General features: G+C 50.2%; 1 protein-coding gene across 3 annotated transcripts in view; it reads right to left on the reverse strand.

The window, feature by feature from the left end:
- The window catches only part of ASPG (asparaginase), a 94613-nt gene that overhangs the window by 25749 nt on the left and 45532 nt on the right, over positions 1–23332 (reverse strand). For all 3 annotated transcript variants that reach the window (XM_038747554.1, XM_038747534.1, XM_038747545.1), the window contains exons 9-12: positions 21456–21569; positions 17347–17466; positions 13562–13657; positions 11964–12127 (exon numbers count right to left, since the gene is read on the reverse strand). In XM_038747554.1, coding sequence (XP_038603482.1) covers positions 11964–12127; positions 13562–13657; positions 17347–17466; positions 21456–21569 — 494 coding nt within the window. The remainder of the gene's footprint in view (positions 1–11963; positions 12128–13561; positions 13658–17346; positions 17467–21455; positions 21570–23332) is intronic.

The raw sequence follows: 23332 nt of genomic DNA on the forward strand, positions 1-23332 counted from the left end.
CAAGGCACTGCCAAACCAGCACAGTCCTATCCTCCTGGCCGGGTACCTTCTTCCTCACATATGAGCAGCAGAAATGGCATCACCCAGAGACAGGGATTGCATTTGGCAGCCAGTGGTACTGGGGCGGGGAGTAGGGGACAGTCAGCTCCCTATCTGGAGCCCATTCTATTACTGGCATGGCATAGCGTGGCATGGCAGGCCCGGGGAATCCCAGCTGGCTGTGCAGACGCCAGCACCGGGCACAGATCCCGGCTCCACCCTGGGTCCGACGACTCACTCCGGCACTGACGCCCGCCTCTCCCTGGATAGGAAATGGGTGGGAGGGGATCGGGGGGGTGGATCTGACCCGGCTCATCTCCCCCCCGCCCCAGGCCCAGGAGCTCAACCTCCAGAATACGACCTGCCATAGCGGCTACAAACCGTCATGGGTTTTAATCCCGGCTCTGCCACTTGTCTGCTGCATGACCTTGGGCAAATCGCTTCACTTCTCTGGGCCTCAGTTAACTCATCTGTAAAATGGGGATTGAGGCTGTGAGCCCCACTTGGAACAAGGGATTGTGTCCAATCTGATTAGCTTGTGTCCACTCCAGCGCTTAGTACAGTGTCTGGCACATAGTAAGTGCTTAACACCATCATCATCGTTATTATTATTCCCTGCTAGAGACCCTGGTGGGAGGAGGACCAATCTTCCTTGAGTGGTTCAGAGTCCTCAATAAAATAACTAATGGCAGGCTTCAGCCAGACTTTCTCACGCGCATCCCCGGTTAGCAGAGGGGATGAAGGAACCCCAAAAACAATCACTAGGCCCCCATTCCTCAGTCCCAAGCCTCCCAGGTCCGAGGTGAGAGAAAGTTTAACTCTGCCTTCCCCGAGGTCCATTATTACTCAAAACATTATCATCCCAGCAAGTCGTTTAAGGATGAGGTGAGATTCTGAGTAATACTCTAAGTTCTCCAAACCCACACTAGCCCCAGGGGAGCGGGGAGACTCAATGATCTAAGACCAAACTCCTTTTCCTACTCAAAACGAGGCTGGCGGCATCCCGGAAACGTAGGGTGGCCTCCGATGGCACAATGGAATCCAGGCTGCAGAACCACCCCATCCCACGCCCTCAACACACACATTTCTATTTAAATACGTAAATTATAACTCTCCAATAATAAACTTTTGACAAATAAAAAGCAGAGTGTGTTTTTCTTAGGGGGCACGGCTAGTGTTCGCATTTCTGTCCATTCTTGGAGATATTTATAAGTTTTTGGCTTTAACCCTGATAAGAAGACAACCACTCTCACGGTCATCAGAGTGAACAACAAAAGCATGGCACTTTATATCACATAAGTAAGAGCATCTTTTTAAAAAAAATAAACGGTATTTGTTAAGTACTTACTGTGTGCCAGGCACTGTACTAAGTGCTGGGGTAGATACAAACTAATCAGGTTGGACACAGGCCCTCGCCCCATATTGACCTCACAGTCTTAACTTCCATTTTACAGGTGAGGTAACTGAGGCACAGAGAAGTGAAGTGGCTTGCCCCAGGTTACACAGCAGACAAGTGACAAAGCTGGGATTAGAACCCAGATCTTTGCCACTCCGAGGCCTGGGTTCTGTCCACATCATGGGGACATTGCTGCCAAAAGGTTCTGTGCAGAGACCCTCAGACCTTATGTTGGCATTTAAACTAAACAATCCTGACAAAAAGGCACCCAGTGCTATTTTCAGAGCAGACTGCCTTGGACAAACCCGGCAAATTGGCCACCTGGCGGAAATGCCGTGTTCATCATCAATCGTATTTATTGAGCACTTACTGTGTGCAGAGCACTGTACTAAGTGCTTGGGAAGTACAAGTTGGCAACATATAGAGACAGTCCCTACCCAATAGTGGGCTCACAGTCTAAAAGATCTCCGGCTTCTGGCCCTTTGAAAGATCATCCTTCTGTGGAAGGTGGAGAGTGAGGAATGGAGACTCCACACATCATTTCGTTATTTTAATGCATTATATAATATGATATTATAATTATAATAATTAATTATACGGTTAATATATGCTAATATGTTATTATATATTAATTATAATATTAACATAGCATATGTAACGTATCCAGGGAAAACGTGGAAGAGGCAGACGAGCAACTAGATGGCTAGAGACCATAACAACAATAACTGAAGAACCAGTAGAAAGGTTGCAGATTATGGCAGAGGAAAGGATGTTCTGGAGAAAGTATTTCCATCGAGTCACTATGAATCAAAAATGACTTGATGGCACTTAATAATAATAATCATATTAATGTATTGTCACCCTCCGCTCCTCTGCCACTAATCTCACTGTGCCTCGTTCTCGCCTGTCCTACCGTCGACCCCCGGCCCACGTCATCCCCCTGGCCTGGAATGCCCTCCCTCTGCACATCCGCCAAGCTAGCTTTCGTCCTCCTTTCAAAGCCCAACTGAGAGCTCACCTCCTCCAGGAGGCCTTCCCAGATTGAGCTCCCTCCTTCCTCTCCCCCTCCTCCCCATCCCCATCCCCCCCCCGCCTTACCACCTTCCCCTCCCCACAGCACCTGTATTTATGTATATATGTTTGTGCATATTTATTACTCTATTTATTTTACTTGTACATATTTATTCTATTTATTTTATTTTGTTAATATGTTTTGTTTTATTGTCTGTCTCCCCCTTCTAGACTGTGAGCCCGCTGTTGGGTAGGGACCGTCTCTATATGTTGCCAACTTGTATTTCCCAAGCGCTTAGTACAGTGCTCTGCACACAGTAAGCACTCAATAAATACGATTGAATCAATATTAACGTAACACATTATTGTATAGTATCAATTTCTTTGATTTATACTAATGCCTGTCTCCCTCTCTAGACTGCAAGGGCATTGTGGGCAGGGAATGTGTCTGTTTATTGTTATATTGTACTCTCCCAAGAGCTAAGTACAGTGCTCGCTACACAGTAAGCATTCAATAAATACAACTGACCAACTGACTGACTTCCTGAGTTGAGGATGTGCCCACTGGAATGGCACAATTTTGGACACCTCCCCACTTGCCCAGATGCCCACCTAAGCGAGGGCACCCAACTCCAAAGGAGCACTGGACCTAAAATGGCAGAGCACGGGTTAAGTGGTGGGGGGTCAGGGCTGAGTGAATGCTTTTTGCCCGAGCAACCCCAAACCCCCAGGACCAGCCCCTGACCACTCTTGGGGTCCAGGGGAGTGACAGAGACAAGGGGCTCCCCAATACCCCAGTCAACATGGGGTGGAACAGCACTGGAGACTGTAAAAAGCCCACTCTTCACTTCACCCCCTCTTCTTCTCCCCAACAGTTCACCTCCCTGTCAAGCACCACCCCACTAGGGCCGGAAAAGTTGGCTCAGAAGTAAAACTCCACTCACCTCTGACCCCCAAGAAGATGGTGTTCAGTCAATGGGAGGGCACAGGGCTAGAAGGAGTGGGCAACAGAGGCGGACAAAGGGAGCCACGGGGCCGGCTAGAGGGCCCAATGGACAACCGCTGTCTTTGCCTCTACTTAAGCCAAGCAAAAGCCCTCTTAAAAGGGTGGACCCTTTAGCAACAAGGCCAGTCAGCTGAAAAGAAGATCAAGCCAGCCTCTCGGCTGAGAGATCCGGCCATCAAAATGGCCATCGGCTTAGTGGATAGAGCGTTTGCTGGGGAGTCAGAAGGACCCGGTTCCTATCCCAGCTACTCCAATGTCTGTTGTGTGACCTTGAGCAAGTCACTTCACTTCTCAGTTACTTCATCTATAAAATGGGGATTGAGACTGCGAGCCCCATGTGGGACAGGGACTGTGTCCAATCTGATTACGTTGTATGGACCCAAGCGCTTAGAACAGTGCATGGCACATAGTAGGTGTTTAACAAACACCATTATTATCGTTATTATGACTACCTCTGTCCACAGGGAGTCTACTGGGTGCCCTCATTTCCGGCCCTGCCAGCTGGAGGTCAGGCAGACTCCCAGGCCCAGCCAGGAGTCCAGGAGGCTCTGCGTGTGATCATGGAGGGGCGGCGGTACATCACCCGGGGGTGAGCAGGGCCCACGGAGAGGTGGGAGTAACCACGCCACCTCCTGCAAGCCCGGGCTCGCCTGGTGTTATCGGCCACCCACAGCTGGCGACAGCTGGCATTTTGTGGGTGCTGGATGTTGTAAGCGTCTCCCCATTCCCGGCCCAGAATGCCTGGGGAGCTGGACTTCGGTCTTTCAGCGCCCCAGTCCCTGAGCCCTCCCTGCCCAGGGCCCTGCCTTCAGGAAGGTGGGAAGCTTCTTTAGAGCACTCAATCACCTCGCCCCCTCCTACCTCGTCTCACCTCGCTACTCTCTTATTACAACTCAGCCCGCACACTTCGCTCCTCTAGTGCCAGCCTACTCACTGTACCTCAATCTCATCTATCTCACCGCCGACCTCTTGCCCACATCCTGCTTCTGGCCTGTAATGCCTTCCCTCTTCAGATCTGACAGACAATTACTCTCCCCACGTTCAAAAGCTTATTTTGAAGGCCCATCTCCTCCAAGAGGCCTTCCCTGACGAAGCCCTCCCTTCTGCTTCTCCTACTCCCTTCTCCGTCACCCTGACTCGATCTCTTTATTCATATCCCCTTCCAATCCCACAGCACCTATGCCCATATTGGTTATTTATTATTTATATTAACATCTGTTTCAACCTCAAGACTGTAAGCTCATTGTGGGCAGGGAATGTGTCTGTTAAATTGCTATATTGCATTTTCCCAGTATAGAAAATATAGAGCACAATTAGTATAGTGCTCTGAACACCAGGAAGTGCTCAGTAAATATGACTGATTGATTGATTGATTGACTTGAATCAGCCAGGGGAGGTGGAGAGTCATTCTTTTCTTTAATAAAAATCACTAGGGACACACGCCTCAGTTCTGAGGTGGGCTGGGTGAAAGAGGTTGAAGCCACTGTTTAAAGTAAGATTTCTGAGGTACCCATGAATTTTAAATTATCCATGCCCTTCCAGAGAAGCAGCAGTGCCTCGTGGATACAGCACGTTCCTGGGAGTCTGAAGGATCTGGGTTCTAAACCCAGCTCTGCTACCTGCCTGCTGTGTGATCTTGGGCAAGTCACTTCACTTCTCTGTTCCTCAGTTACCTCATCTTAAAATGGGGATTAAGACTGAGAGCCTCATGTGGCACAGGGACTGTGTCCAACCTGATTTGCACGTTATCCACTTCAGTGCTTAGTATAGTGCCAGTCACAGAGTAAGTGCTTAACAAATACCACAGTTATTATTATTATTACTATTATTATTATTCCCTTCCTCTATCACCACCACTACCACAGGAAATTGAGAACTGACTGCTGAAATCTGGACCCCTATGCCGGCTCCACCACTTGTCTGCTGTGTGACCTTAGGAAAGTTACTTCACTTCTCAGGGCCTCAGTTCCTTTATTTGCAAAATGGAGATTAAGACTGTGAGCCCATGTGGGACTGGGACTGTGTCCAACCCAATTATCTTGTCTCTATCCCAGAGCTTAGAACAGTGCCAGGCACATAATAAGTGCTTAATGAATACCATCATTATTAATATTATTCATTGGTCAGGCCTAATCTCCAGGATTTTGCTCTAGGACCTGAAGGAAAGGGAGGGAGGCCAGGGGAAACAACAGTCCAGGTCTCAGCTCCCATTTCCCTCAATACTGGCTCCCCGCTTCCATCTTGCCCATCTGGCCGGGAAATAAACCAGGGGACAGACTGGATGTGGTGGTTAGGAGGGAAAGGGAAGAATCATCGAAGAGTAGTTTCCCTGTAAACACCTGCCTCACAAATTGTCCGAAATGTCTAAATCCCAAATCCATCAGCCCCACCTCTCCTGATTAACTGTGGTATTTGTTATCTGGAGCAGTGTGCTAAGCGCTGGGGTAGATGCAAGATCATCAGGTCCCACCTGGGGCTCCAGTCTGAGTAGGAGGAAGAACAGGTATTGAATCCCCATTTTGCCAATGAAGGGACTGAGGCACAGAGAAGTCGAGTGACTTGCCCTGGGTCACGCAGCAGAGTGGCAGAGCCGGGATTAGAATCCAGATCCTCTGACTCCCAGCCCTGTGCTCTTTCCAGTAGGCCATGCTGTTTCTCCAAGTTCCCACAGACCCGCTTTCTTCTCCTTCCTCTCCTCTCTCCAGCTCCCTATCACTCTATCTGACAGACAAACCCCGGCTTCCAAACCTTATTGAAGGCACATCTCTTCCACGAAGCCTTCCCTGACTAAGCCTTCTTTTCCTTTCCTTTAACTCCCTTCTGCATCACCCTGACTTGTTCCCTTTATTCATCACCCCTCCCAGCCCCACAGCACTTATGTACATATGTGTAATTTATTTATTTATATTAATGTCTGTCTCCTCTCTAGACTGTAAACTCATTGTGGGCAGGGAATATGTCTGTTATATTCTTCTTCCCCAGGCGCTTAGTACAGGGCTTTGCACACAAGAAGTGCTCAATAAATACGATTGACCTATTGACGATTTCACAGACCCAGAAACCACCCCTGCCTGTAGTCAGTCTCCTCGGCGACCCCAACTCTCCCCCCAGACACAGATTATTTGGGAAACCAAACCCAAAGGACCCAGAAGAGTGATTCTTTCTAGGTCCCTCTCAGCCAGATGCCTGTACCTCTTTATTCCCTCCAGCTCAGACTAGGGTCGTCACAGCTGGCACTGACACTCTGATGACATTTTCAACCAATCGGTTTGTGTAAGCATGGGCAACAGACTCTTCCCCTTCACAGTAGATGGAAACAATGAAAATTCAGCTTCCCAATGGGGAAGTTCGTTTGCCACATGCCCCGGTGTGGGAGTTGATTTAGCTAACTCTAATCTCTGCTTTTCTCAACAACACCCTGCCTGCCAAAACTCCCCAATTGTTTCACTCTGCTCTTCTGGTTCAGCAAACTCAGGGAGAAAGATGCAGACGAGGTGTGGGGGTATGTATGACAAGGCTATCCCTCCTCCTTCTCATCCTCCCCCACTACTCCTCCTAACCTGCAATGCAGACGGTTGTCGCCTCACTAATTCTCCTGTCAATCAGAAGAGGTTATTTAATGTTATTTGTTAAGTGCTTAGAATGTGCCAGGCACTGTTTTAAGAGCTGGGGTAGATACAAGCTAATCAGGTTGGACACAATCCATGTCCCTCATGGGGCTCTCAGTATTAATCCCACACTTTACAGATGAAGTAACTGAGACACTGAAAAGGTAAGTGACTTGCTCAAGGTCGCACAGCAGACAATTGGCAGGGCCGGGGTTAGAACCGAGGTCGTCTGACTCTCAGGCCCGTGCTCTTTCCCCTAGGCTATGCTGCTTCTCTTCTTTTTGCTGAAGTAAAAACATGGCACCATCACCAAGAAGCCTTCCAAGATGAATCTCTAACCACCTAACTTCCTGCTTCCTCTTCGCTAATTTACTTTAGCATCTGTCTTCCTTGCTATCCCTAAGGGCAGGGATCACACTTACTACTTCTATTGTACTTCCCCTAACGCTTAGTACAATGTACTACAATGTACAGTACATTTTACAGTACAGTACAATGTACAGTGCTGTACAATATACAGTAAGTATAGTAGTAGTAGTAATAGGAGTAGTAATATTTATCGAGCACCTGCTGGATGCAAACACTGTACTAAACATTTGGGAAGGACAAAAACAGCAAGTGACATATTCCCTGCCCACAGGTAGCTTAGACTCTAATGGGGTGGGGGGAGGGGAGGACTTAAAGCATTTATAAATAAGAATAATCAAAGTAAATTCAGTAAATATACATATATATATAAGTATTGAGGATGAATACATGTAGGTACCTATATGTTGGAGATGGCTGATGGGCTTACATGATGTGGGATGCTGAGAATTAATCTCCAGACTGTGAGCTTATTATGGGCAGGGAATGTTTCTGCTTATTCTGTTGTCCCGTACCCTCCCAAAGACTTAATACAGTGTTCAGCACATAGTAAGTGTTCAATAAACACTGATCGATTGAAAGGCAGGAGCAAGGAAGTGGGCTTTCAGAAGGGCTTTGAATGTTTTTGAGGTGTGGAGAGGAGGGAAGAGGCAAGGGACAGCCCAGAGGACTCTGAGCCACACACTCGGGCGGGAATTTCTCCAGCACAAACCGGCTGAAGAGTAGTTTCCCTGCAAACACCTGATCCACAAATTGTCCTAAACGACTAAGTCTCAAGTCCATCAGCCCCACCACTCCTGATTAACCATGGTATTTGTTATCCCGAGCACTATACTAAGCTCTGGGGTAGATGCAACATCATCAGGTCCCATCTGGATCTCACAGTCTGAGTAGGAGAAAGAACAGGTATTGAATCCCCATTTTGCAGATGAGGGAACCAAGGCAACCTCGCGACGGAATCGTCAGGGGCAGATAGGTGGTGTGAGGGCTGGGTTCGAGCTGCTAGAGGCCCCAGATTGAGGTGAGGGGGTAGCGTGACGGGCCTCGGGCTGGGGGTGGGGAGGGGAGGTGTGTGATTTGGAGTGGAGGGGCGTGACTGACTGTGTGGGTACCTGACTGACGACCATGCTGAAAGAGAGGCTGCCCGTGTGTGTTGGGGAGGGGAGAAATGTGCCAGTGCGTGGGAGCACGTGAACAGGGGAGTGTGTGAGTATGTGCGCATTAACACTGTAAAACACTTGGGACTTTGGGGAACCAATCAATCCTAGCTAGCGGGTGGGAGTGATGGAGATAAGGGAATAGAGTGGAGCATCCATCAGCCTTCCTTGGGGAGATCACCTCATGGCATCATTCAACGTGGGACCCCGATCCGAGGCCTGGAGTGCGAAACGTTCCAGGGATGAAGAGAGACATGAAATGCCCAGGTTCTGCATGGCCAAGCGGTGGCATGAGAGAAGCTGCTGGGGGATTTCCCTGCCCTCTAAGCTTCTGGGCGGTGAGCCGTCATCCCTGCCAGGAGGCTGTGCTCTCCCTCAGGCCCAGAATGATGCTGATGATGAGACTGTGAGCCCGTTGTTGGGTAGGGACTGTCTCTATGTTGCAAACTTGTACTTCCCAAGTGCTTAGTACAGTGCTCTGCACACAGTAAGTGCTCATTAAATACGATCAAAGGAATGAATGATGACGATGATGGTATTTGTTAAGTGCTTACTATGTGCAAAGCACTGTTCTAAGCGCTGGGGAGGATACAAGGTAATCAGGTTGTCCCACGTAGGGCTCACAGTCTTTAATCCCCATTTTGCAGATGAAGGAACTGAGGCTCAGAGAAGTGAAGTGACTTGCCCAAAGACACATAGCTGACAAGTGACAGAGCCGGGATAAGAACCTATGACCTCTGACTCCTAAGCCCGGGCTCTTTCCACTGAGCCACGCTGCTTCCCAGAAGAGATGGCAGGGCTGCACATCCTGCCCCTTTATTCATCTCCCCTCCCAGCCCTACAGCACTTATGTACATGTCTGTCATTTATTTATTTGTTTATTCAAATGTCTGTCTCCTCTGGACTGTAAACTTGTTGTGGGCAGAGAATGCATCTGTTTATTGTTACAGTGTACCCACCCTAGTAATCAGTACAGTGCTCTGCATACAGTAAACACTCAATAAATATGATTGGATGAATGCCCAGATCTCTCATCCCCAAACCCTCCCCTGCTTTTCCCCAGTGTCCAGGAGAGAGATGAGCTCAGCTCAGCTCAGGTCGGAAATGGCTTGGATTTCCAATCACACCCTCTTGGTCTCCACCATTCATCCTGAGGAACCCACAGACTGGTGCCTGACCAATCAAAATGTTTCTCGTGTTCTGACTGGATAATAATAATAATGACAGCATTTATTAAGTGCTTACTATATGCAAAGCACTGTTCTAAGTGCTAGGGAGGTTACAAGGTGATCAGGTTGTCCCAAGGGGGGCTCACAGTCATCATCCCCATTTTACAGATGAGGTAAGTGAGGCTCAGAGAAGTGAAGTGACTTGCCCAAAGTCACACAGCTGACAAGTGGTGGAGCCAGAATTTGAACGCATGACCTCTGACTCTTGTCTGCACCATTCAGTGAGGGGAGATGCTCCCAAGGGGCTTGGCCTCTGCTTTATCTTGTCTGCTAGACTGGAAGATCATTGACTGTAAAGACTGTGAGCCCCCCGTGGGACAACCTGATCACCTTGCAACCTCCCCAGCACTTAGAACAGTGCTTTGCACATAGTAAGCGCTTAATAAATGCCAGCATTATTATTATTATTATTATTATTATTGAGGGCAGGGCGTGTCTACCAAATCTATTGTATTGTTCTCTCTCAAGTGCTTAGTATGTTGCTCTGCCACAGTAACCGCTCAATAAATACCACCGATTAACTGATTCCCTTGACCTCTCCTGGCCTGGCATCCACCATGGCTTTCTTGTGCTCCTTGGTCTTCTAGACTGTGAGCCTGTTATGGGCAGGGATTGTCTCTGTTGCCGAATTGTACTTTCCAAGTGCTTAGTATAGTGCTCTGCACACAGTAAGCGCTCAATAAATACAATTGAATGAATGAATTGATTACTTTGTTGACCTGTGAGCCCACTTTTTAGACTGTGAGCCCACTGTTGGGTAGGGACTGTCTCTATGTGATGCCAATTTGTACTTCCCAAGCGCTTAGTACAGTGCTCTGCACATAGTAAGTGCTAAATACGATTGATTGATTGATTGATTGATTGACCTGCAGACCAGTAAGCCCCTTGAGATCAGGGCCTGAGTCTAGTCAATTGTTCTCTCTGGCACTAGGAATGAAGCAGCACTTAATTGACACTGTCAGGAGCAAGGAGGAGGAGGAGGAAGATGTAATGGGGCCTAGCAGATAGAGCTCAGGCCTGGATGTCAGAAGGACCTCGGTTCTAATCCTGGCTCCGCCACTTGTCTGTTGTGTGACCTTGGGCAAGTCACCTCCCTTTTCTGGGCTTCATCCGTAAAATGGGAATTAATACTGTCATCCCCTTCTGGGACATGGATTGCATTCAACCTGATTAGCTTGTATCTACCCCAGCACTTAGTACAGTGTGGCTCAGTGGAAAGAGCACAGGCTTGGGAGCCAGAGGTCATGGGTCCTAATCCCGGCTCCCCCACACGTCTGCTGTGTGACCTTGGGCAAGTCACCTAACTTCTCTGAGTCTCAGTTCCCTCATCTGTAAAATGGGGATTAAGACTGTGAACCCCATGTGGGACAACCTGGTTACCTTATCTCTACCCCAACACTGAAAACAGGGCTTGGCACATAGTAAGCGCTTAACAAATGCCATCATTATAATTATTATTATTACAGCACCTGGCAGATAGTAAGAGCTTAACAAATACCATAAAAAAGAATAGGAAAAGGGGGAGGTGCAGCAGAAAGAAGAAGAAGAGGAGGGGAAAGAGGAGGACGAGGGAGAGGAGAGGAAGGAGGGGAGATAGAGGAGGAGGGGGAGGAGAAGTAAGATGAGAAGGGAAAGGGAGAAGGGGAGGAAAAAGAGAAAGAGAAGGAAGAGGAGGGGGAAGAGGATAACATGGGGAAGAAGGAGAAGCAGGAGGCAGCAGAAGAGAAGAGTCGCAGGAAGGATAAATAGTTATAGTATAGTATACTATACTGTAGTATAGTAATAGTCTCTCACCTTACTCCCCATTCCTTTCCTGCCTCTCTTCCCCCTTTCTAATCAAAACCCGCAAGGGTCAATGAAGAGTCCGCTGACCCCACATGAGGCTCAGCCCAGTTCCTAGCCCACGAACCAGGATGGCGGCCTGTCTAGTTCCCCAGCGATGACATCAAGACCACCCGGACAACCAGGTTCCAGGTTGAGCCAGGACAACCCCCAGTCCTCCATCCATACGTCCACCTGGGAAAGTGTAAACCAGCCACCACCCCCTCCCCACCCCAGTGACCACATCCCCATTCCAAACCTCTCCCACCTCCCCGGGCGCCCCCGGCCAGCATTCCTCCTTCCCACCCCCACCCACCTGGCCCTCAGTACCTGCCCTTGACCGCTGCCAGCAGGGGACTGGCCCCGTCCCGGTCCGTGGCTCCGACTCGGGCCCCGTGACAGAGCAGCCTCTGTACGGCTCCCAGGTGCCCTTCCCGGGCAGCCACGTGCAGGGGAGTGCGTCCGTCAAAGTCCCCCTGGCTCAGGTCTGTCCCCTGCAGCCAGACAGGTGCTCCATGAGCACACGTGAAAGAAACCAAGTCACAGGGCAGGGTGGAATAAGGAGCAGTGGGGAGCAGGTCACATAAATGGGCTCTCTACTCCAATCCCTAAGGGGACGTGGCATAGGGGGAGAGGGAAGACCCCCATCCTTTGGAGCTTCCCAGGCCCTAAGGGAGACAGAAGCTTCCCCCCAGAAAAGAAAATGGCACAAGTGGCCCTGGAGAGATCTAGCAGTACCCAGAGGACTGAAATGTGAACCGGTGTGATAGTTTGGTCTTGTGAAAAGAGGGAAGGCCTGCTTTTCGAAGACAGGGGCTCTACTATCAATCAATCAATCAATCGTATTTATTGAGCGCTCACTATGTGCAGAGCACTGTACTAAGCGCTTGGGAAGTACAAATTGGCAACACATAGAGACAGTCCCTACCCAACAGTGGGCTCACAGTCTAAAAGGGGGAGACAGAGAACAGAACCAAGCATACCAACAAAATAAAATAAATAGGATAGAAACGTACAAGTAAAATAAATAAATAAATAAATGGAGTAATAAACATGTACAACCATACTATTAGCCTGATGGGTGATCTCAGGCAACTGACAATCTCTCTGGCCTCTGTTTCCTCATCTGTAAAGTGGGGAGAATAATCCCTGCCTCTCCCTGTCCCACGATTCAAGGTAGTTTTATTGGATGAATATGTTTCTGGAGGGTTGCGAGTGTCCACAGCGGCAAAGTGACGACAGCAACAAGTCTAACAATAATAATAATAATGATGGCATTTGTTAAGTGCTTACTATGTGCCAGACACTGTACTAAGCGCTGGGGTAGATACAGTCCCTGTCCCACGAGGGGCTCACAGCTTCAAATCCCCATTTTACAGATGAGGTAACTGAGGCACAGAGAAATGAAGTGACTTGCCCAAGGTCACACAGAGTCTAGTGACTCTCCAGGTGTGCCGGGCACGCCAATATCATTCTGCTCCGGGAACTCTGGGTATCAGAGGTCCCAAGCTCCCCTAAGTCTTCCGCTCCCCCTTCTCATGCCCTAGAAGCAGTGGCCACGGGCTTCTGCCCCCGGCTGCCCAGTTCTCAGACCCAAAGAGCCAAGGAGGCTTTGGGGAAAGGACAGCAAATCTGGGAGTTCTGGTAAAGGCCTTCAGGTAGTACCTTCTGATCTCAAATGGGACAGGGTTCGCTGAGGGAGAAGCTGGCCCAATGGGCAGGGATGGAACAGCATTGGCCAACAGCGGTGCCACTTCCACACAGCCCGGTATCATGCCAGGGCCTCCCGCTGCCCCTTGGTTCCCGAGAGGGCTCTCCTATTATTCTGAGATGGAGGGGCAGGCAGGTTGATTGGAGGGGCGCAGGGGACACCAGAGGGTCCAACAGGAGGACCAGATATTCAGCTCAGGAGAGGGGATTCACTTAACCATGTCCAGGATGGCATCCAGAGCCTCGAGGTCACCAGTCCTGGCCGCGGCACAGGCCAGGGAGGGCGTGAGGGCATCTCGGACGGCATCGAGTTCCTAGAGGCGGGAAAATTGGAATGAGGATCCCCCCCCAACCCACAGCTGTAGCTACAGGTGCCGATGGCTCCCGCAGACCTGGTGAAGGGTCCCTCCCTCAACATGACCAACTGCCCCAGACAGGACCTCAGTCCCCGAGGATTTCCAGATCAAACGCATTCATGAGAAAATAGATCCCAAGCAATGACCCTCCTGGGTCTGGCCATCTAGCCATCTGGCCAGCCCAAGATTCTGTCTCTGACGGAGACTCTAGGACACTTGGATGACCAGGGTGCTGGTGGTCATCCTGGACACCCACACTCATGGTTAGAGATGGACCATCCAACACCCCTAACTCTCCCCTCTCCATCCCTGACTCTCCCTCCAGTGACCCAGAACGGACAATCCAACACTCCTAACTCTCCCCTCTCCATCCCTGTCTCTCCCTCCACTGCCCAGACAATCCAACATCCCTAACTCTCCCTTCCCTGTCCCTGATTCTCCCTCCAGTGACACAGCATAGACCATCTGACACCCCTAACTCTCATTCATTCATTCATTCAATCGTATTTATTGAGTGCTTACTGTGCGCAGAGCACTGTACTAAGTGCTTGGGAAGTACAAGTCAGCAACATATAGAGACAGCCCCTACCCAACAACGGGCTCACAGTCTAGAAGGGGGAGACAGACAACAAAACAAAACTCTCCCTTCTTCATCCCTGATTCTCCCTCCAGTGACCCAGCACAAACCATCCAACACCCCTAACTCTCCCCTCTCCATCCCTGTCTTCCATCCCTGTCTCTCCCTCCAGTGACCCAGCGTGGACCATCGGACACCCTTAACTCCCCAGTCACCACAGCTGCACAGCTTCCTATGGAGATGGATTCCATGTGCTTCCCTTCCCATCCCTGTAGGTTCTGAATCCACGCCCCTCCAGCTGCAACGGGTACACCTCTCCCAGGTCGGATGGGATTGGGGAAGCAAGCATTTCGTGTTTTCCTGCCTGCACCCTTCCTGAAAACATCAATCTCATCTCCAATCAGCATTTGCTGCCCATGGGGAAGAGCCCTCGACTCCCCAGTCTACAATTTAGTCCCAATCTTATCAGAAACTTCACCAACTGCTGGCAAAGTCAGGGGAGGATTTGCAAGAATGGAGAAGACCCATCATTAAGTCAGGGGTTCCAATCCTGGCTCTGCCTCATGTCGGCTGTATGACCTTGGGCAAGTCACTTCACTTCTCTGTGCCCCAGTTACCTCATCTGTAAAATGGGGATGAAGATTGTGAGCCCCACGTGGAACAGGGACTGGGTCCAACCTGATTTGCTTGTGTCCACCCCAGCGCTTAGTACAGTGTTTGGAATATAGTAAGCGCTTAACAAATACCACAATTAAGGCCTAACATAGGAGAGGAAATGAAATCAGGTGGCCCCAGCTCCACTCACTCCCATGGCTTTCATAGTCACTTCCTCCCCTCCGCCCTCCAGAGGCTCCCATAACCCAGACTTGATTATAAAGCTAATGAATGCATTATGAGTCCCAAACTCTATTAAAGGGTGGGTAATAACTATCCCTTTAATAACACTGTACACATCAATAGCACCTTTCATCTAAGGATCTCCTGCCCCTGACAAGCATCAATTAATTCCGCTCAGGAGCCCTGGGAGACGGGCCAACCAATGACCCCGTTTTACAGAGAGGTAATCTGAGGCACAGAGAGGTCACCTGACTTGCCCAGAGTAACACAGCCCAGCAGGAGCAGAGACAGATCCTTGAACTCAGGTCCTCTCAGCCGACCACCAGTCTTCCATAACTATAGCACCATTTTTCTACTCTGTTGGTCAAGGCCGGGGGCAGTTGGCTCAGGGTCAACTTTGGGAGGGATGTAGAACAGGGACTCATCTATAAAGTCAGTCTATAAAGTTCTTATAGACTGTGAGCCCACTGTTGGGTAGGGACTGTCTCTATATGCTGCCAACTTGTACTTCCCAAGCGCTTAGTACAGTGCTCTGCACACAGTAAGTGCTCAATAAATACGATTGATTGATTGATGTGGAACCTCGGGTGGCTCAGGATCAGCCCCAGACTGATTCTAATTCAAATCCTTCATTGGTGTCCTGGTTGGAGGGGTCAGTAGTGGACTCTGGGAGGACCATCCAAATAGGCAGCTGATACCCCATGAACGGGGATAAAATTCCCAGTGACTAATAAATTGGAGAAATGGCTCAAAACAACCAGGATGGACTCTAAAAAGGACCACTGCAGGGCAGTGAAAACAGGCGACATAGGCCCAGTCTAGGGAAAGGTGGGCAGAAAAAGACCCATGAGGTCAGAGTGGACCACGAGCTGAATATGCCTCAACAGTGCAGTGCCAGAATTTTACAAAGCCAACCGGAGCTAGAATGGATAAATGGGAATGTGAAAAACAATGAAACGGAATGGACAATAAATCCAGGGAAGAAGGGTCCAGGAATTGGGGTTAGCAAGCCCTAAGGAGAGATGTCTGTGGGAGGAATTGGTTCCTGGGTTTTTAAGGGATTTCTGAGGCAGCCTTTGCCCAGCTGTTCCTCATGGCTCCACCATTTACATGCTGTGTGACCTTGGGCAAATCCCTTAACTTCTCTATGCCTCAGTTCCTTCATCTGCGAAATGTGGATTTGATACGTGTTATCCCTGCTACTTTGTGAGCCCCACGTGGGACCTGATTATCTCGTATTTACCCCAGCGCTTAGTACGGTGCGTGGCACAGAGCAAGTGCTTAACAAATAACACAGTGACATTACAATTACATATCGCCCAAAGTTCAAAAAGGAAGAGGTGGTCCTAACTGAAGCAGGAGAGATTGTGGTCAGACAAAAGGAAGGACTTCTGGATGTATTGTGCCGTACTCTCCCGAGCCTTTAGTACAGTGCTCTGCACATAGTAAGCAGTCAATAAATACCACTCTTTGATTGGTCTGAAAGACAAAATGCGGGAACAGACTTCCACAGGAGGAGGAGAGAGAGGGAGAGGGTGGGAGGGGGCTGAGTCCCTAGGGATCTGTCAGGAAAGAATAAATGCCCAGCCATTATGCAAAGGCTAGAGACAGGAGACTAGACCAGATAATAAGAATAAGAATAATTATAGTATTGGTTAAAGCACTTACTGTGTGCCAGGCACTGTACTAAGCTCTGAGGTAGATACAAGCAAATGGGTTGGACACAGTCCCTGACCCATATGGGGCTCACAGTCTCAATCCCCATTTGACAGACGAGGTAACTGAGTCCCAGAGAACTGTAGTGACTAGCCCAAGGTCACACAGCAGACAAGTGGCAGAGCCTGTACTAGAACCCACAAACTTCTGACTCTGAGACTCGTGCTCTCTCCATTAGGCCATATTGCGCTTGACCTCACTGGGTAGGGTTCTACCTAACTTCGCCGCTGTTGATTTCTATCAGGGATTCAATCCCACCCATTGCGTGAGCTGTCAACCATCCAGAACGACAGTCGAGGCCAGGTATTCTCCCGCTCCTCTCCCAGCCGCCCCCACCCCCGAGGCTGTCCCACTCTTAATCTCAGCGCGGGACAGGAGGAGGGAAACCCAGAAGGGAAGGGTGAGGTAGGGGGCCCAAGGCAGGGGGCTGGGGGTGATGGCGAGGGCGGAGGGGCCCTTCCCGTCATTCCAGCCCATGACCGGGAAGGGACCAGCCACCCATGCCAGCGCCGCTTACCCGGCTGCTGCTGAGGCCAAGATACTTGGCCACCACCTGCACGAACTTGCTGTCCCGCAGGGAGACCCTGTAGTCCTCGGGCAGCGGCGTCATCTCCCCCCTCAGGTTCTTCCTCAGCAGCTGGAGTGGGGAAGAAACCAGGCTCTTGTGTGAAGCCCCCCCAGACTGGTGGCCAACTGGGTGCCGGGCCTGGGCCCGGCTCAGACCAGTGGCTGATGGAAGAAGGGAACTGTGTCTGGCTCGGATCGGCAGCCAAGGGGGACTGGGCCTGGCCTGGATCTGGCTCAGACCGGTGACTGAGGGGTGACTGGGCTCGGCCTGGGCCAGCTCGGACCAGTGGCCAGACCTGTGGGCCCGGGTCAGACCAGTGGCCAAGGGGGTTAAGCAGGGAAAGAACACGGTCTTTGGAGTCAGAGGTCAGGGGTTCAAGTCCCGGCTCTGCCAATTGTCAGCTGTGTGACTTTGGGCAAGTCACTTCTCTGAACCTCAGTTACCTCATCTGTAAAACGGGGATTAAGACTGTGAGCCCCCTGTGGGACAACCTGATCACTTTGTAACCTCCCCAGCGCTTAGAACAGTGCTTTGCACATAGTAAGCATTTAATAAATGCCATCATCATTATTATTATTATTATTATAAGGGGCCTGGTCCCAGCTCAGACCCCTGGCCAAGTGGGGACAGGGCCTGAAACTGGCTCCCACCAGCAGCCGAACAGGGGTGGGGCCAGGGTCTGGCTCGGACCGGCAACCGATGGAGGGCAGGGTGTGGTGCGGCTGGACACCGGCAAAGCCACATGATGGATGGGACAGCGGGAGGCTGGGGACTTGATCGCCCCAAAGCTTGGCCCTGTTCTCCAGCCTGGGATCTCGCCTTCCCAGAGTGAGAGAGAGAGAGAGACTAAACCCACCCTCAGCCTCACCGGCCAAGCCTCTCTCTAGCCACGAGGCACATGGAGACACCAGTTCCCCTCTCCCTATCCAGCCCTCTTCCGACCCTGCCCATCCTTCACCCACCCCTGCCCACCCTCGTACTAGCCTGCCCCATCAGGTCCCAGTGGCAGCAGGGTTGAGGGGTGATACAAGGTAAGCAGGGTTGAGGGGTGATTCTCCCGAGTCAAACCCGAGGGTGGGGGACAGAGCTGCCACTCAAGGGTGTTTGTAGAGGACTTGGGGGGCTTCGGTTTCCCAAACCCACCTGATCACTCAAACACCCTCACGCCACCCCCTGACACACGCGTACACACAGCTCAAATACCGAGATACACACACGTGCTCCCGCACACGTACACATACACCCACACACTCATGCCCACAGATCCACCCATAAGCACACACTCATATGCAAACACATATTCACCTTTAGACGCTCTCACCCAACCACAGTAATAATAATTGTGAAATTTGTTAAGCTCTCATTGTGTGCCAAGCACTGGAATAGGTACAATCCAATCAAACTTGACAGTCTCTGTCCCACCCAGGGTTCACAGTCTAAAGGGAAGGGAGGAAGGGTATTTAATCCCCATTTTACAGATGAGGAAACTAAGGTGCAGAGAGGTCATGTGATATACCCACAGGCACAGCCAGCAAGTGGCCGAGTCAAGGTTAAGAGCCAGGTCTCCTTGTTCCCAGGCCTGCATTCTTTCTCCTAGGCCATACTGCTTCTCTAAATAAGATCCCACATATACACAAACGTACACACATCTAAACACTTTCTCACACAAGCATTTGCATCACACAACCACACTCTTACGGACCCACAGATTTTAACGTACCCCTTTAAACACACACATTTTACCTACTCATACAAACCCAAATATGTAAAAAATGCTCGTATGCACTTACAGTCACAAGTACACATTCACCCACTCTTATACTAAACCTATACACGTACAAGCAAATCTACATTCTTCAGGACACACACAGACAGGCATTCACACACACAGACATTCACACACACACACACACACACACACACACAGCATTACCCTCTAGACTGTAAGCTCATTTAGGGCAGGGAACGTATCTGTTATTTTATTATATTATAATAATAATAATTACGGTACTTGTTAAGTGCTTACTATGTGTCAAGCACTGTTCTAAGCAGTGGGGTAGATACAAGGTAAGCAGGTTGCCCCATGTGGGGCTCATGGTCTTAATTCCCATTTTGCAGATGAGGTAACTGAGGCCCAGAGAAGTGAAGTGGCTTGCCCAAGGTCACACAGCAGACAAGTGGTGGAGCCTGGATTAGAACCCATTACCTCCAACTCCCAAGCCCAGGCTCTTTCCCCTTAGCCGTTCTTTCTCAGTCTCTTTTGCAGGCTCCTCCTCCCCCTCCCATCCTCTTACTGTGGGAGTTCCCCAAGGTTCAGTGCTTGGTCCCCTTCTGTTCTCAATCTACACTCACTCCCTTGGTGACCTCATTCGCTCCCACGGCTTCAACTATCATATCTAAGCTGATGACACCCAGATCTACATCTCTGCCCCTGCTCTCTCTCCCTCCCTCCAGGCTCGCATCTCCTCCTGCCTTCAGGACATCTCCATCTGGATGTCCGCCCGCCACCTAAAGCTCAACATGTCGAAGACTGAGCTCCTTGTCTTCCCTCCCAAACCTTGTCCTCTCCCTGACTTTCCCATCTCTGTTGACGGCACTACCATCCTTCCCGTCTCACAAGCCCGCAACCTTGGTGTCATCCTCGACTCCGCTCTCTCATTCACCCCTCACATCCAAGCCGTCACCAAAACCTGCCGGTCTCAGCTCCGCAACATTGCCAAGATCCGCCCTTTCCTCTCCATCCAAACCGCTACCCTGCTAATTCAAGCTCTCATCCTATCCCGTCTGGACTACTGCACTAGCCTTCTCTCTGATCTCCCATCCTCGTGTCTCTCTCCACTTCAATCCATACTTCATGCTGCTGCCCGGATTATCTTTGTCCAGAAACGCTCTGGACATATCACTCCCCTCCTCAAAAACCTCCAATGGCTACCGATCAATCTGCGCATCAGGCAAAAACTCCTCACCCTGGGCTTCAAGGCTGTCCATCACCTCGCCCCCTCCTACCTCACCTCCCTTCTCTCCTTCTACTGCCCAGCCCGCACCCTCCGCTCCTCCACCACTAATCTCCTCACCGGGCCTCGCTCTCGCCTGTCCCGCCATCGACCCCCGGCCCACGTCCTCCCCCGGGCCTGGAATGGCCTCCCTCTGCCCATCCGCCAAGCTAGCTCTCTTCCTCCCTTCAAGGCCCTGCTGAGAGCTCACCTCCTCCAGGAGGCCTTCCCAGACTGAGCCCCTTCTTTCCTCTCCCCCTTGTCCCCCTCTCCATCCCCGTCTTACCTCCTTCCCTTCCCCACAGCACCTGTATATATGTATATATGGTTGTACATATTTATTACTCTATTTATTTATTTATTTATTTTACTTGTACATTTCTATCCTACTTATTTTATTTTGTTGGTATGTTTGGTTCTGTTCTCTGTCTCCCCCTTTTAGACTGTGAGCCCACTATCGGGTAGGGACTGTCTCTATGTGATGCCAATTTGTACTTCCCAAGCGCTTAGTACAGTGCTCTGCACATAGTAAGCGCTCAATAAATACGATTGATTGATTGATTGATTGATTAGCCACGCTGCTTCTCTACTCTCTACTCTCGTACTCTCCCAAGCACTTAGTAATAATAATAATAATAATAATAATAATAATAATAATAATGGCATTTATTAAGCACTTACTGTGTGCAGAGGACTGTACTAAGCACTTGGGAAGTACAAATCGGCAATATATAGGGACGGTCCCTACCCAACAACGGGCTCACAGCCTAGAAGACTACAAGCTGTTAGAGAAGCAGCATGGCCTAGTGGACAGAGCATAGTCCGGGAGCCAGAAGGACCTGGGTTCTAATCCAGCCTCCGCCACTCGTCTGCGGCGGACTTGCCACTCGGGCAAGCGGTTTCACTTCTCTGGGCCCGTTTCCTCACCTGTGAAATGGGGATTAAGAGCGGAACAGAGACCGTGTCCAAGGACAGTGCTCCGCATGCAGTAAGCGCCCAACAGATCCAACCGACTGACTGACTGGCCTGCTCCGCCACACTTCTGCTGCCCCGCTGGGCTCTTACCTTCTTCTTGCCCTCCAAGCTGAGGTCAGTGTGGCCCAGGACGTAGGAGAGCTTCGCCAGGGCAGCCTCGGAGGTCATGTCTGACCCAGAGATGATGCCAGTGCCAGCAATCGCCTGAATTGGACGGAGACAGAGGATTTTACCTAGACAGGGCACCCAGGCACCCTTCCCCGACAAGCCTGAACCCTGCTCCTGCCCCCGGGGTGACTTCATGCTGGCAAAATGACCCCAGCAGCCCATTTGTCCCTCTACACCCTGCCCGGCCCAGCCCAGCTGCCCGCTCTTTGCAGGGCGAGAGATGGCATAATAATAATGATAATAATCATGGTATTTGTTAAGCCCTTACTATGTGTCAGGCACCATACTGAACGCTGGGGTAGATACAAGCAAATTGGGTTGGACACAGTCCCTGTCCCACGTGGGACTCACAGTCTCAATCCCCATTTTACAGATGAGGGAACTGAGGCACAGAGAAGTAAAATGACTTGCCCGTCACAAAAGAGACAAGTGGAGGGGCTGGGATTAGAACCCATGACCTTCTGATTCCCAGGCCTGTGCTCTATCCACTACACCATACTGCTTTCCAGGGGTGGCATGGGTGGGTGCCATCCTTGGCACATCTCTTGGGTTCAAATCCCAGCTCTGCCAATTCTCAGCTGTGTGACTTTGGGCAAATTACTTAACTTCTCTGTGCCTCAGTTCCCTCATCTGTAAAATGGGATTAAGACTGTGAGCCCCACATAGGACAACCTGATCACCTTGTATCCCCCCAGTGCTTAGAACAGTGCTTTGCACATAGTAAGTGCTTAACAAATACCATCATTATTATTATTATTATTTCTGCCCCTCAGGCTCGGTTCATATGGTGTTTGCCCAGGAGCCAACCCTGCTGTTCTTGGCAAAAAACACACCAGCCATTTCATTCATTCATTCATTCATTCAATCATATTTATTGAGCACTTACTGTGTGCAGAGCACTGTACTAAGAGCTTGGGAAGGACAAGTTGGCAACATATAGAGACGGTCCCTACCCAACAGTGGGCTCACAGTCTAAAAGGGGGAGACAGAGAACAAAACCAAACATATTAACAGAATAAAATAAATAGAATAAATATGTACAAATAAAATAAATAAATGAGTAATAAATACGTACAAACATATATACAAGTGCTTTGGGGAGGGGAAGAAGGTGAGGGGGGACATGGGGTGGGGAGGAGGGGGAGAGGAAGGAGGAGGCTCAGTCTGGGAAGGCCTCCTGGAGGAGGTGAGCTCTCAGTAGGGCTTTGAAGGGAAGCCCATTTCCCTCCAGGCATTTCCTAGTGCCCACACGGTACCATCTCTGTGCCCATCCGAGCAGTGTTGGCCATGGGGGGTTTAGTCTAAACACTGGGCCCTGGGCAGCCAATCAATCAATCAATCAATCAATTGTATTTATTGAGCGTTTACTGTGTGCAGAGCACTGTACTAAGCACTTGGGAAGTTCTCCCTGGTTCCAACCGGGGAGACAAGCTGCCTGCTGGCTTCGTTAAGGACCCAACCTGGCAAAGGAAGCCTGGAACTGACTTGGGAGAGAGAGCACTGGGTGCCCAGAGAGGGCTCGTACCCAGAACCCGCTTCCCCTGCGTCGTCCAGCAGTGTCCGGTCTCTCAGCTATCTGGCCCCTCGACCTATCCGCTGTCTTCTCCTGTTCACACCGACCTCATGTTCTGGAGTCTCAAGCTTCGGACCCATTGCACATGGATCTGCTGCCTTTAATAATAATAATAATAATAATAGCATTTGTTAAGTGCTTACTATGTGCAAAGCACTGTTCTAAGCACTGGGGAGGATACAAGGTGATCAGGTTGTCCCACGTGGGGCTCACAATCTTAATCCCC

Source organism: Tachyglossus aculeatus, chromosome 1, assembly GCF_015852505.1.
Source record: "Tachyglossus aculeatus isolate mTacAcu1 chromosome 1, mTacAcu1.pri, whole genome shotgun sequence".
NCBI classification, from domain to species: domain Eukaryota; kingdom Metazoa; phylum Chordata; class Mammalia; order Monotremata; family Tachyglossidae; genus Tachyglossus; species Tachyglossus aculeatus.